Here is a 15,254-nt window from a genome sequence, read left to right on the forward strand (position 1 = left end):
TGCTGTCCATGTCATTGCCCCAGCCCGCTCCCAATTTAACAAGGAAAACCCATTGTGCTTATGGTGGCTTTTGGATGTTTTTGCTGTGAGTCAAGCCCAGTTTGGCCTGGACCTCATAGCAATCCTCCTGTCTCAGTTGCCCAAGTGCCGGGAATGCAGTCATGAGTCACCACACCTGACTTCCCTAGGGGCTCGTACGAGGCTTCCCAGTTCCTCTCTTCAGAACAGTGATCAAGATATTATAGCAAAGGCATAGTCCTTAGTGTTTGCTTAGACCCAAGGATGTGGACCCTCCTAAGATGACTACAGAATAAACCAGCTGGGGAAGAATGAGCCTCTAAGAGTCCTTGGCAGTAGGAAACAAGAAACCCAACTTAAAGGGTGGAGGGAGCGTACGTACCCTTACAGCCGGTGTCTGGCTTTGGGTGATTAAGATACTGATTTATTAGACTGGAGTCCATGAAGCACAGAAAAGCTTCAGGAGAGGTGCGTTTTAGCTGAGGTTGTGTTTCTGCACTACAGGGGCCGGAGAGGCTCAAATCCTGCTGCTGGGATTACCCAGCTTTCCCCTCTAAATAAAGTAATGCATATCTATTATAGAACATGTAGACGACTGTATACAAGACTGTATACACGCACATGCGCACACACACGTGCATGTGTATGGACACACACGTGCACACACACATGAGTGCACACACATACATACACACACACTTGTACACACACCTGCCCGTGTGCCCACACTCACACATATAGATAGACACATATGTGTGCATGTACGCACACACACACACAAACATGCACACATGCACACACACACACCACCCCAGAAGAAATTACTTGAAGGCAGTGTTTTTTTTTTTAAACAGTTGTTCAATATCTTTAATATACTTGAGTGTCTCCGAATTGAATTATTTATTACTTGATCATCTAGCTGTTTGGATTGTTTTCAACTATTTTGTTACAAGTTTAAATGCAGTTTTCATCTTTCTGCTTCTGTCTGTTTATTTGGATAGAATCCTAAAACTAGAAATACTGGGTCAAAGAGCAGGAACATTTTTAGCTGTCTTGTTCCATACTGCCAAAATGCTTTTCAGAAAGGTCCCAGGTGTATAAAAATCCTAGGACCTCCCACCCCACCCCACCCAAGAGAGTGATATCTGTTTTGAGCTCAACCTTCCTGGTGCCTCTGTCTACCCTCTAGGGTGTGGTCTACTTTCTTAAGGCTCTGATGCATCTGTCTCTATTAGGATGCAGGCCTATTAAAGTTTAAAATTTCTGAATTAGCCTACCTCGTGGTTGAAGAAATATTTTTGGGTAGGAGCCTCTGGAGACCTCTCATAACAGGGTGAAATGGGCGGCCTCGGACTATCACAAGCGTGTCTCACTGCCTAGCAAGTCCTGGTCAGGAATTCCAGTTGAATGGCCAGTTAGCCTGCTTCGTTCTGCTTGTTAGTCAGCAACCCAGGGAACTCACTTTCTCTAATTTTTACTTAAAACATTAATTAATTAATTAATTAATTAACTGATTGATTAATTAATTTTTAAATTCAGGGTCTACATGAATAAACTACATACCCCAGACTGGCCTTGAACTCACAGAGATCTGCCTGGTTCTGTCTCCCTACTTCTAGATTAGAGGCATGTGCCATTTTTCATGCTAGTGTGAACTATATACCTTATTTCCATTTATTGCAATGCTAAGAACTTAAATTCTACCGAACATCTAGATCAGCATGGAATTCCCTGCTTAGGGAGGCCTCTTTGCTGCTCTTTAGGCTGAGACAGGTGGGTAGGTGGTGGTTGAGGGATGGTGGGGGTGGGAGTGAGTGTGGATTGGTCAAAGGTTTAAAATGCATAAAATAAGAAACCAATCTGAGCGTTCACCCTCACCAGTCTCCATACATTTCAAAGTAGGAACAGTTCTCAAGTAGTGAGAACTTCAGTGCATGGAAGAGTACAGCCAGACACGGTGGTGTAGGCCCACGGCCACTCAAGCCTTTCCTCCCAACAGAGGCAGGGCAATCTCTGTGAGTTAGATAACAACATGCTTTTCATAGTGAGTTTCAGCCCAGCCAAGTCTACACAGTGAGACTCTCTCTTAAAAAAAAAGTCTAATGATGGTAACAAGAATTGATTATCAGTTGCAACAAAGATGTTTAGAGAGTGAGTTTATAATAGGTCTCAATAATGCTAAATAATCACATAGCCTGTGTTCTAATCACATTACCCTTAAAAAAATAATCTATTTGCTTTTACTGTGTATATATTGAAATGTGTCTTGCCCGCATGTAAGTATGCACCACACGGTGACTGGGGCCTGGATAGTTGGGAGCTGCCATGTTGATGTTGGAAAGTTAGAACAGCGAGCATTCTTAAGCATGGACCATTTTCTATTCCCCATATTATTATCTTTAACGCATCCTTTTTTTCCATGTCAAAAAATGGAAAAAATATATATGGAAATATATACATATATATAAAATATAAAACAGAAATAAAGTTTTGGTATTATTTATAATAGAAATCTGGCTCTAGATTCACTTGCTTAGTACTTGAAAAATGATTAGGTAAACCATACTGTAATCCATACATTAATGTACAGAAATCATTAAAAGTAGTGTTGATGAGCAAGCGGGATAGTTATAACAATGTTTCCATGTTTGAGTGTCCAGCCACCGGCTCCCTCCCACAGTTTTGGTGAGCTGTGTGACTCAGCTGCCTTAGGCATCTCGGGATCCCCTCCCCCTCGCCCCTCCCCCCCATCACCACAGTTTATTCTGCATGTTGTGTACAGAGCTCTGCTTCCGATCTTTCCTTCTGGTGCACGGAAGTCCCACCCAATGGATCCGATCCATACGCATGGGCAGTCCCTCAGCAGAAGAAGCGTTCTGCAGAAAGAAGCCCTTCCCCAGCCTCTAGCTTGAGGGAGAAGCAAAACTGGTAAATCCTGCAGGCTGAAAAGGGGAACTTTGAAAGCCAGCATTCTTGGACACTACGCTGCCCAGCTTGCCTTAAGCCAGTTGGCTTTGTTCACCCTGGCAGCCCAGTGTGTTCTCTTGGATGTTACACTGATAGCAGGGCATGGTGGCTCGGACATGTAATCCTAGCTCTAGGGAGGCTGAGGCAGGAGGATCATCAAGAGTTAGAGACCAGCCTGGGCTGTATTAGCTGAGCCAGGGCTGCACAGGAGACCCTGTTTCGGATAAAAGCTGGGAGATATGTCACTGGCATAGCCAGAGCCCTGTGGCCTCTGGGGTTTCTTCTTCCAGAGCTATGTGGGCGTCTGTGGGTGGGTGTCTCTCCTGTCCTCACCCAAAGGTTCTGTACCTTTCCATGCTCGGTGGCTTTGTCTTTCAACTTAAGATCCCTGCTCCTTGAACAGGCCACATATATTCCCAGGCATTCACAGCCTCTCGGGCCTTCTTCTACCCATGACCCAGCGTGTGCTGGGCTGACTCCTGAATGCGTCTCCTAACACTTGGCCTTTTTATTTCTCAGAACTTAAACTTGCTCCACTTTGAGACTGGCGCTGGGGAACACTTCAAGAGTAGGTGGCATCACTTTGTGCAGGGTGCCCCTCCTCCACCCTCCATGGCCCCCACTTCTGCTACACAGTTAGCTTCCTTTTCAGAACCTCCTCTTCCTACTTTGGATCCCTTTCTCACCTCTTCTTCCGCTTCCTTTTTTGCTATGGTGGGCTGTTCTTAGCCGTTTGTCTGTCTACTTTATTCTTCTCATCTCTGCACTCCTTATGAGTAGTCATGAGATCTCCAGATGTCCGCAGCTTCTGTCCCTCTTTGGAATTGGCCAGCACATGCCTGAACTGGAATCTCTCTGTGGTGTGTGTGTGTGTGTATGTATGTATGTGTGTGTGTGTGTGTGTGTGTGTGTGTGGTGTGTGTGTATGTGTGTGTGTGTGTGTGTGTGGTGTGTGTGTGTGTGGTGTGTGTGTGTGTGTGGTGTGTGTGTATGTGTGTGTGTGGTGTGTGTGTGTATGTGTGTGTGTGTGTGTGTGTGTGTGTGTGGTGTGTGTGTGTGTGTGTATGTATGTGTGTGTGTGTGGTGTGTGTGTGTATGTGTGTGTGTGTGTGGTGTGTGTGTGTGTGTGTGTGTATGTGTGTGTGTGTGTGTGTATGTATGTGTGTGTGTGTGGTGTGTGTGTATGTGTGTGTGTGTGTGTGTGGTGTGTGTGTGTGTGTGTGTATGTATGTGTGTGTGTGTGTGGTGTGTGTGTATGTGTGTGTGTGTGTGGTGTGTGTGTGTGTGTGTGTGTATGTGGCCCTTGTTTCTTGGTGTACTGCAGGCTCATTGGAATGTTAGTGAGTACCTTACCCCATCAGCCATCACTTTTAGAGCAAGCCTGGCCTGAAAATGTGGCCCCTGCTCCCTGGGACTTTGTCCCCACTGGGCTTGGAAGGCTGGGGTAGTAGTTTCTCAGAATCTGTGTTGGGTCATAGGGCACCTTCATCAGCCACCTCAAACTTTTGCTTGGCTGCAGGACTTCTGTGGCTGGGGCCATTGTAAGTCCTGCTCTGCTGAAATGAGTCAGAGCTCAGTGGTTGGATGTTATCTGGCTTTGGACGTCTGAAGGTGATATAGCCCTTTGCAGTCCTGTGGGGCTTCTAACCTACTTCCTCATGGCCCATGAGTCCAGACCAGGTGTCTTGGCCTTTTCTCTCCTCTGAGGGCTTTGGGGCTCTCCCCTTTTCCTGTAAGCTCTTAGAGTACATGCTGGAAAGATGAAGTAGCCAGGACCTGTGGCTATTCTCAAATTGCCAGAGACCCTATTCTGGAGTGAGGGAAGGTGCTCCGGGCTTAGGACTTGCGATGGCTACTTTCTGTTCCTTCCCAGCGTGGAACTGAGATGAGTCAAGCCAGGTAAGGTTTAGCCAGGGATAAAGCTTGCTTCATCCTCTTCCTCACTAGCCCCCTTCCCTCTCCCACACAGGATGCTATGAGCAGAGCCCAGGATTATGTACTATGCTGTTCTGCAAACTCCTTTGGTAGCTGTAGGCATTTGGTAGCTGTAGGAGTAGACTCGGGTTGTCATGGCGAAGTACCACAGCCTGAGAACTTGAACAGTGGAAAATTTATTTTCTTACGGTCTGGAGGCCAGAAGAACAAGATCAGGGATGTGTCAGGCCTTTTTCCTTCACTAGAAGATGGGTTCTTCAGGAACCTATCACAGTAGCGTTTAATCCCTGGGTACTCCAGCTTCTTTATGTCTGATTCTTGGATGTGTTTTGTTGTTGTTGTTGTTTTTGTTTGTTTTGTTTTGTTTGGGAGGGATCTTCCGGGAGAGTGTCTCCATGTGTGAAGTGAGTTACTATCACTTCCTGAGGCTTTGTAAAGACGTAGTAACTAGTAACCAGGAAGTGGTTCTTGTATGCCTCCAACTTAACTCATGGCAAAAAAAAAAAAAAAAAAAAAAATCCTGTAAGGGGTGGTACCATGATTAGTCCCACTTCACAGTCATGGAAACCGCGGTGCAGAAAGATTAAGAAGTAATTAGTGATGGCACAGGATACCGACTAAGTTGAGCCTCTTGATACACGAGCACATACTAGCGCATAACGAAGCTAATATCCCGTAGGTCACTATGCTCAGCACACAGTAGGGCCTCAGGAAAATTAGCCGAGTGGATTCTAATGGGTTTCAATGACTGTTCAGAGTTGGTAGAAGTTTCCAGGGTCCAGTGGGGTAGACATTTGGTGTCCATGGAAGAAAGCTGGTGGCAAGGAGCCTAGCATGTCACAGAGATGAGTCAAACCAGGGACAGGTGAGGCTCCTCCAGGCTCTCAGACAGAGCCTGCTTTCTCCTCCTTCTCACCCAGTCTCTCCCTCCTGTGGTGCAGGGTGATGTGAACAGAGCCCAGGAATGCCTTATGTGGATCGGCAGAACCGAATCTGTGGGTTTCTGGATATTGAAGACAATGAGAACAGTGGCAAATTCCTCCGGAGATACTTTATCCTGGATACCCAGGCCAACTGCCTCCTCTGGTACATGGACAATCCCCAGGTGAGAAGCCAGAGGGGAAGGGGACAGGGCGACTGCCCTACCCTCTGTCACAGCTGGGAGGGGAGCGGGGCTTGGGTTTCTCTCAAGGGACCTCTGTAAGGAGTAAGAGACCCTTCCGACACACACCAGCATGCACACATGTACATCTGTGAGGAGAACTTTCTCCAAAGCTGGCGGGGGTGGGGGTGGAGGTAGGGGTGGGGTGGGGGAGGGTGCTCAGTAATATGTGAGCTTAACAGGTACAAGAATCTTGATTTAATCCAGAGTAGGGTGTGTTCGGTTGGGGGAAAGAAGAGAGAGGGAGAGGAGAGCTGAGGAGCAGATCTGGGGGAGACGGAGTCTCTTAGCTCTAGATCTGTTTTTCTTGTATACAGGAATTTAATACTTGGGGAAAGTCGGGCAGAGTCGTCCGGACCTGACTCGCTTCCTCTCACCTCCTCGGGGCTGTGGCCTAATGACAGCTCCTGCTCTTCCAGTCTGGGGCCCCTCCCTAGCAGAGAATGTGATCTGCTTCCCTGACCTGGACAATATTGGACTTCTCTGGTCTCCTGAATCAGGAAGTCAGGGAGTTTTTCGGTTGGCAATGACCTTCTAGGTCACCTGGTATAGCTTCCTCATGCTGCAGAGGAGTCCTGGACATTGCAATCTACCCCTAGGCAAAGAGAAGTGACTGCCTTATTATCTTGTGGAGACCAGGCACAAAGATGAGGAACCAAGTTCTCTCTCCCCTCCCTCTACTCTTTTTTTTTTTTTTTTTTTTTTTGGAGACAGGGATTCTTTATGTAGCCCTGGCTGTTTTGGAACACACAATGTAGACCAGGCTGGCCTCAAACTCACAGAGATCTATCTGCCTTCCTCTGCCTCCAGAGCCTTAGGATCAAAGCTGTGTGCACTTTGCCTATCCTGCCCTGTTTTACTGCTATGCCTTGGCAGAGGTGGGGTTTTGGTGACTGGCAATGACTAGTCTTTGGGAACTTGGAACTTTTTCTTTTTCCACCGAGAGCTGTCATGTTCCTCCTTCCAGCTGGTCCACAGCGGTTTCACGGGAAGGGAGGCTGTGAAGAATGGTATGCACCTGAACCGCATAGTGACAGAACGTGGCTGTACATGGATAGGCATGGATGTTGGGGGAGGGGCTTGGGTCTGTTCAAAGGCTGAAGGGAATCGTCTCGGTGTTAGTGATTGGATATGTGCTTTAAGATGTGAGCTGGAGGGTTGACAAGATGTGTCAGTGGGTGAAAGTGCTCATTGTTAAGCCTATGACCTGAGTCAGGGTCCTCAGGGTCCACATGGTGGAAGGAGAGAAGCAACACTGGCAAGTTGGTCTCTGAATGCCACACGCTTTGTACTTATTTGTAAACACCCCCCCCTCCCCACCATGTTCCCCCACCACATGAATGCAAACAAAACCAATGTTTTTAAAAAAGACATGCTGTGGGCTGGAGAGATATTTCAGTGGTTAAGAGCACTGACTGCTCTTCCAAAGGTCCTGAGTTCAATTCCCAGCAACCACATGGTGGCTCACAACCATCTACAATGGGATCTGATGCTTCTGGTGTGTCTAAAGACAGCGACAGTGTACTCATGTAAATAAAATAAATCTCTTATTTAAAAAAAAAGACATGATGTAGGAAAAGCCATGTGAACCCCCTGGTCATTACCCGCATGCTAGCCTGTTGTGGGTCTTCACTGCTTGTGTTTTGGGTTTGAGAGCTGAATGAAAACACTATAGATGCAGAAAACATGTAAAGGGGGGTCATGTGCTGTGCACTGCCTGCTCCAGGAAAAATGGGACCCTCCAAACAACCGCGCTCACATCTCACCCCATGTCTCCAATAAGGCAGCTGTCGACTTGCACTTAACGCTGAACATCTGGACTCGATTGACCCTTTGTATAGAGAGGCTGCTGTGTCTTCTGGTTGCCTCCTACCATCCTCAAGTCTTGCTCTGCCTTCTGGCTTGCTTGTCACTTTCCTGAGGACTTTCATACTGATTTACTGACTTTATGCTGTTCCCTGCGTTTGTGCTGTCCTGAACCAAGACACACTTTCTTGGGGGAGCCCTGCCCTGCTGCTGGCAAGTTCTGATTTGTACCTATCAACCAACCTGCCTTTTGTTTACATATGTGTATGTGTGTGTCGTGCATGTATATATGTGTGTTTGTGTGTTTGTGTGTGTGTGTGTGTGTGTGGTAGAGGGGTGGGGGAAGACGTATGAATTTGAGGCCAGACTTCGATGCCACTTTTCCTTGATTGCTTTCTACCTTGTATACTGGGGTAGAGTCTCTCCCTTGAACCCAGAGCTCAGTCATTTTGCTAGACTAACTAGTCTACCTGCCTTCGAGAATCCCTGTTTCTGCCTCCAGGGTACTTGCTTACAGGCAGCCAGTATACATGCCCAGCATTTACACAGGTCCTGGGAATCTGAACTTTGGTCCTCAGGTTTGGGTGGCAAGTGCTGTACCCACTGAGATACATACCCAACTGGACCCTTTGCTCCTACTCTGAGCCACAGAGAGTCTTGCTCTCAGTCAAGAGGTGTCAACCATGATGTCCTCATCTTGGGTCTTGAATATTGCCAGCTGTTAGGATTCCCTCATTGTAACCCACCTTCTGACTTGATTGTCTCATAGACCTGGAACCTGGGTTCACCAGCAATACCTTGCATGCCTACTTTCCTGGCTCTTGGGACTGCCTCTGCACTAGTGTCCACCCTGCCCAGGGCAGCCTTCTTTCCTTTCTGCCGGAGGGCTCTTCAGTTGTAATTCTTCCTGGAAGCAGGAGAGCACAACCAGATGGGTCTTGCTATGACAGTGATGGACGGCTCAGAACACCTCTTCAGTTCCTGTGTTAGTTATTGGCCATGTTGATGGCCAAGCAATCTTTCCAGATTTGGGTGAAGTGTGGTTACCATGCCATGCCCAATTCTCTGGGCTTTTGTCTCACTCTAGAGGAAAGGGGTGGGCATGGAAGGTGTCTTGCCTTCATTCTGGAAGCAAGGGAGGTGGTGTGTGTGTGTGTGTGTGTGTGTGTGTGTGTGTATGTGTGTGTGACATGCCCAGTATTATAAGCCTGTTAGTCTGACTCCCGTACCCCTGCCTTTGCTACTCACAATAAGCCGGCTATCTTGAGGTGGCTTTGTGAGGAAGAAAAGCCTGTAAATGAAGTTTCTGGTTAAGCAAGAGAAGGGGAGGATACAGCTGGGAGGTGGCAGAGCTCACATGCTCGAGATGAGTGACATGTCTGGGGTTGGATGAACATGTACTCCACGCATCAGTGAATGAATAGGAGACTGAGAGGGAGGGGCAGTGAATAATGAAGCTGCCTGAGAACTACCTTAGAGAGGGAGGGGCTTGATGTTACTCTCCTGGGAGTAGGAACAGAATTCAAACCCAGAATAAGCTATAGCCTGGGGATCCCTGGGGATGTTGGCCTGTTCTTGTGGAGAGCCACAAGAACAAGGGCATAGTTTGAGGGCCCTATAATATCACTCAGCCTTGACAATCTGGCTATGGGAGGCAATGTCTTTCTTTTATAGGGAAAGGGAGATTCTTGACGTGGTATTAGAATGATTTAGCTAGCATTAACGAAGTTTTCAGAACCCAGGAGTCTGATCACCTCCCGTTTGAATGCCTGCATATCTTGTCTTGATGAGCCTGTCTCAACTCTACCACTGTTTCCTCCATTGCTGTTGCCATTGACCTCAGTCTCTGTTTCCTGAGGGCTCACTGGACACCAGGCATCCTGTGAGGTGCTTTGTACATCTCAGTAAAGCCCCTGCCTAGTCGTGAGCCCTTGGGACTGAGATTCCTTAATTCAGTGTTGATCAGGCTGGACATGTGGCTGCGGTAAAGCTGAAGTCCTTGATATCCTTCACTTCTGTCTTCTCTCTCTCCTTCTGAGAGTTTACTGGCTCCTGGAGATGGGTGGGGAAGTTGAATTCAACAATGTCTCTGCTTCTAGGAAGTTTCAAGTTGAGGAAATAGAAATGACATGCACAACCCCTCAAAGCTGTAGTAATGTTAAGCCATCATGACAAGACATCACACCGCTCATTGCTGGTGCCAGTGCCTGGATACCAGGGTTTTGGTTGGAGGAGAAGACGCTGTAGTTTTCCATTTCTATTGCTTCTTGAGGAAGACAGAACAGTAGGAGGCAGAGTCTCACTCATATGGAAACTTCTCAGGTCTGATAGACAGGAGAGCAAGGCTGCAATCTTGGCCCATCTTCTCAGGTGACTGGTGTTTTAAGCAAGTCCTTTCTATTCTGAAGCTTAGTAATGTTACCTAACATGTATGTACTGAACTAACACATGTATGTCTAACGTGTTAGATGCCGAAGTATAGAGACACCATAGTAAGCAAGACAGACTCCCCTCCATCCCCTGTGAGTAGGGAGATGGATGATCACATAGACTTGGGTAGAGATGGTTGAGAGCCATATCTTCATGGGAGAAGTAGTACTAGACTGTCATCTTTTAATTTTCTTCAGCCTTTTTTGGAGGCAGTATCTTATACTATGTAACCCAGGCTAGACTTGAATTGACAAGCCTCTTACTTCCATTTCCTGAGTTTTGGGATGATGGGCATATGCCGCCATACCCAACTGTGGGCAGATTGTGGAGGCTGGGTGATATTACTATACATTGTTCAGGCTTGAGGAACATTTATTTTTGAAATCTTTTTATGTACAAAGTCTTATTTAGCTGTTGTGCCACTTTGACCTATTCAGAGGTGAAGAGGAATGGGAGATAGCCATTATGGGGACATAGGAGGGCATGTGAGGTTACCTAGCTAAAGGATTGCTTTCGGTTAGGGGCCCCCAGAAGAAGTCCTTATGATGAGCAACCAGGTACCCAGACAAAGATTTGTAGACAATTCTTTAAAGAGATGCTTCCTCGGGACTTCCTAGAAGTGATGGGGGCAGCCCTGGCTGAGAAAGGAGGAAGTTCCTCAGGGCTGAGTACTTAGGTGGGAGTCAGAAGGGAAGGTTTAGCCTGGCCTCAAGGAGCTCTTGGTGAGTTAGGTTTTAGGGTTGTCTGGCTCGTATATGTCTGTGCCGACTACCGGTGACCACAGCTCTGCAAATGCAGTCAGAATGGCTTCTAGGAACCCATGGCCAGTCCCCTAAGCATAGTGAAGGGAAACACAGGAGACTGGCCACAGCATCTGATGGGGGGACCTGAGGAAGTGGGATCCGAACACAAGAGGGCCTAGCTGCAGCTTTGAACGGCAGTGTTTTGCATCAATGTGAGGTAAGGAGTTAAGGTTTCAATCACAGATATTGGTGGCGGTAAACTGAGGATGAAATCCAATAGGTAAAACAGTTTGCTAAGTGGAAAGTACCAATGTTATTGATTAGACCACTGAATTGGCTAATTTGTTTAAAAATCCAGTATGCTGGCAATATCAAGCAAGCAAACCAATAATTCTTTTGTTATTGCAGTAATCATCTTTAGCAGCTTTAGGAAGTTAGCGTATTTATAAACGCATAATAGCATACTGTCAACTCTAGGTGCAGAATAACAATATAGAACTTACAGGATAACAACTCTCTCTAAAATCCAGTCATCGTGCAAACAAGCAATAGTGTTTTGTTTTGTTTTGTTTTGTTTTGTTTTGTTTTGTTTGCTTAATGTTTTCAGTGCTAGGGGTTGAACCCTGGCTCTCGTGCCTGTTAGGCAAGTGTTCTTCCACTGAACACCTTGTAGTTGTTTTGAGACAAGATCTTGTTAAATTGTCCAGGCAAGACTGAATTTGTGTTTCTCTTGCCTTAGGCTCCTGAGTTGAGCTGCTAGATTCTAGGCAAGCACCAGTGTATCACCAAGCTTGGCCAATGGTTTTTGAAACACTGCCCAAATTTCCTTCAAGTCATGATACTTGCAGAGGTGTGTGTGTGTGTGTGTAAATGTGTGAGTGCATGTGTGCTATATGTTGTGTATGTGTGTAAATGTGTGAGTGCATGTGTGCTATATGTTGTGTATGTGTGTAAATGTGTGAGTGCATGTGTGCTATATGTTGTGTATGTGTGTAAATGTGTGAGTGCGTGTGTTATATGTTGTAAGTGTGTATGTATATGTGTGTGTGTGTGTGTTAGTAGTGCTGGAAATTAAACCAGTACTTGGCAGATGTTGGATAAATACCGTACCACTGAGCTACACTCGGGCCTTGACAGTTTTCCTTTTAACTGAGTGTTGTTCCTATCACAATGGAGCAGATGGAACACTTATGGGACTGCTCTACTCTGTAGCAACCTGTGGATGCAGACCTGAGTTTTGGTTGCTCAGCCACACTGGTGTTCAGCACTGCCAGTACCCACACACAGGGTTAATCGCAAGACCACATTGTATGGCTCTGAATAAGTGTAAACCAAAGCATGGACACCATGTGACATTTGATGGTGGCTTTCGTCAGGATTCCTCAGTAGAGTGTAATTTTTCTCCTTGTCCAAAAAAAATATTTCAATACACTTCTTTTACACAAGCCAACATGTGAATTATGGATCATTATAATATCTTAAAAGATCGCATCTCTCCTAGCAAATGTGCGAGCCCAGTGAAAGACATTTGCTTTGTTTAAAAACCAACCAACCAACCAACCAAAGACTGAAAGTAGGTCTTTTCATTGGCCAGGCAAAGAACACAGTGTTCACAGCAGGATGGATACTGGGCTCATCTCAATGGAAAGGCTACAGAGTGAGGGGAAGAGTGTATTAATATGTACCTTATAACAACGTTATGATATATAAATATGTACCTTATAACATTATGATATATAATGGCATTGTTGCCCCAAAGACTTAGTGAAAGCAGTTCAGAGCGATGTTTTTACATCAGAAACTTCCTTTGGAAAAGTTTGGGCTCTATCAGTACTTTAATGGCTTCTGCATCGTTGGCTCCAGCCCAGGCAAATACCAAGAACGAGGAAGTAACTTCATTGAAAATGGGCAATGCCTTCACCTGGTGCAAACTTAGTGTAGAAAAGAGGAGACAGTGGCCACATCTCTGCCCCCTGTCCTTGTCCCCCAGCTACAGCCTCTTAGCAGGCAGCTACAGGACAGCTCTCTCCAGTGTCTACTTACCAAACCCACACACGGACAGGCATCTTATAACCTTCAACTCTTTCCCAATTGGTTTGGGAAAGTTTTCTTTTTAATAGTCTTAATTTTTTTTTTTTAATCTTAGTTTGCATGCGTTTTTTATTTGAAAGATAGACGGACTTTCTGTGGTGGATAACTGAGTATATATGTGCCTTAGTTACTTATCGCTATAACACAATGGTTAAGGCAATTTAGAGAAGCAAGAGTTTATTGCAGCTCAAGGTTCCAGAGGGCTAGAGTTCATGACCATTATGGTCAGGATTATGGCGGCAGGCAGTCAGACATGATACTGGAGGAATTTCTGAAAGCATAAATGTCGAGCCAACAACTATGATGGAGAGAGAGAGGCAGGAGAGAGAGAGAATAAGAATGAATGAACATGAACTGGGCCTGGGGTGAGGTTTTGAAACCTCAAGGCCCACCCCCAGCAATGCACCTCCTCCAACAAGGCCACACCTCCTGATCCTTCCCAAACAGTTCTACCGACTCAGGACCAAGCATTTAAATATATGGGTCTATGGGGTCATCCCCGTTGAAACCACTACACTGCACTCCTTGGCTCTCATGGGCTTATAGCCACATCATAGTAAAATGTTTTTAGTTCAGCTTCAAAAGTCCCCAGTCTTTCAGTCTCAAGATTGTTTAAAGTCCAAAGTCTCTTCGGAGACTCAAGGCAATTTCATAACTGTAACCCCCTGTAAAATCAAAAAGCTAATTACTTCCTTCTAACATACATTGGTACAGAGTATACTTTACCATTCCAAAAATGAGGAACACGAGAATAGGAAATGCTGGACCAAAACAAGATTTAAAAACCCAGCAGGGGCAACTGCAAATCCCATAGTTCTATGTCTGATAATCACAGGGCTTAGCTGACTTCTTCCCTTTCAGCTTTGGGCATCATAACACACTTCTCTCTGTTGGGCTGGTTCCACTCCCTGGCTGTAGGTCTCCCTGGTGGACATCCCATGTCTCTGGCAGACCTCCTGTGGCTCTGGTAATCTCCAAGAACTTGAGGTCTCTGACTCAGCCCAGGCTTCGCTTTTGTACCTGTGTGTGCCATGATGAATGGTGGGAATCAAGGAGGGACAGGACTCTTGGCTGGGTGAGGAAGGAGAAGGATAGACCTGGGGGCTGACTGTAGGAGTGACATAGACTCACCAAAAGTGTCACACCTGCTTTTGCATAGCAGTATTCACGGGTGGGCCTCTTCATAGTCTTGGTTTATAAAATCATATGCTTTTGTGGTTCTGGGAGCTTGAACCCAGTGTTTTGTGCATGTTAGGCAGGTACTCTATCCCGAGTTTCTTCTCTAGTTTGCTAGAAAGTTATATTAATCAGCCAAAAAATTGCAATGGGATGATGAATCATAAATTCATGTATTTTAGAAGCCAGCCGGGCATGGTGGCACACACCTTTAATCCCAGCACTTGGGAGGCAGAGGCAGGCGAATTTCTGAGTTCGAGGCCAGCCTGGTCTACAGAGTGAGTTCCAGGACAGCCAGGGCTACACAGAGAAACCCTGTCTCAAAAAACCAAAAAAAAAAAAAAAAAAAAAAAAAAAACCAAAAAAAAAAAGAAGCCATTAGCATTTAAAAAGCATTTATATATTATGTATGTGTGCACATGACAATGCCCTTGTTATTGTGTGCCTGTGGAGGCCAGAAAGCAGTTGTGGGAGTTGACGCTCCCTTTCCTCCATGTGGGGTCAAGGAATGAAACTCAGGTTACCAAACTTAGCCAAAAAAACCTCAAACGTTTAAAGTATCTGCTCACGCCTCATTTACATTTCAAGTTAATCAAACAATATGTAGAATTATACAACTCCATATATAATTCAAATTGATAAGCACGGGATTATAGCTAAGAGATGGTGATCTTGGGGAGCCAGAGGGCATTGTTCTCTTATGAAGGAGGAGCCATGGCGATATAGAGGTGTTGGTGTGCTATTTACAGTAGACAAATTTAAGAAAGAAATGTGGTAACAAAGACCTTGTTAAGTGGGTCAGTGGTGGCTCACGTGCTTAACCCCAGCACTCGGGAGGCAGAGGCAGGCAGATCTCTGAGTTTGAGGCCAGCCTGGTCTCCAGAGTGAGTTCCAGGATAACCAGGACTGTTAAAGAGAAACACTGT

At 45.9% G+C, this 15,254-nt stretch overlaps 1 protein-coding gene across 3 annotated transcripts in view; it reads left to right on the top strand.

The window, feature by feature from the left end:
- Positions 1-15,254, top strand: part of Plekha2 (pleckstrin homology domain containing A2) — a 66,594-nt gene that overhangs the window by 10,827 nt on the left and 40,513 nt on the right. For all 3 annotated transcript variants that reach the window (XM_085844062.1, XM_021170743.3, XM_021170742.3), the window contains exon 2: positions 5,862-6,025. In XM_085844062.1, coding sequence (XP_085700188.1) covers positions 5,885-6,025 — 141 coding nt within the window. In that variant the 5' untranslated portion in view covers positions 5,862-5,884. The remainder of the gene's footprint in view (positions 1-5,861; positions 6,026-15,254) is intronic.

Source organism: Mus caroli, unplaced genomic scaffold (genome assembly GCF_978045245.1).
Source record: "Mus caroli unplaced genomic scaffold, Mus_caroli_1 scaffold_10, whole genome shotgun sequence".
Taxonomy (NCBI): Eukaryota; Metazoa; Chordata; class Mammalia; order Rodentia; family Muridae; genus Mus; species Mus caroli.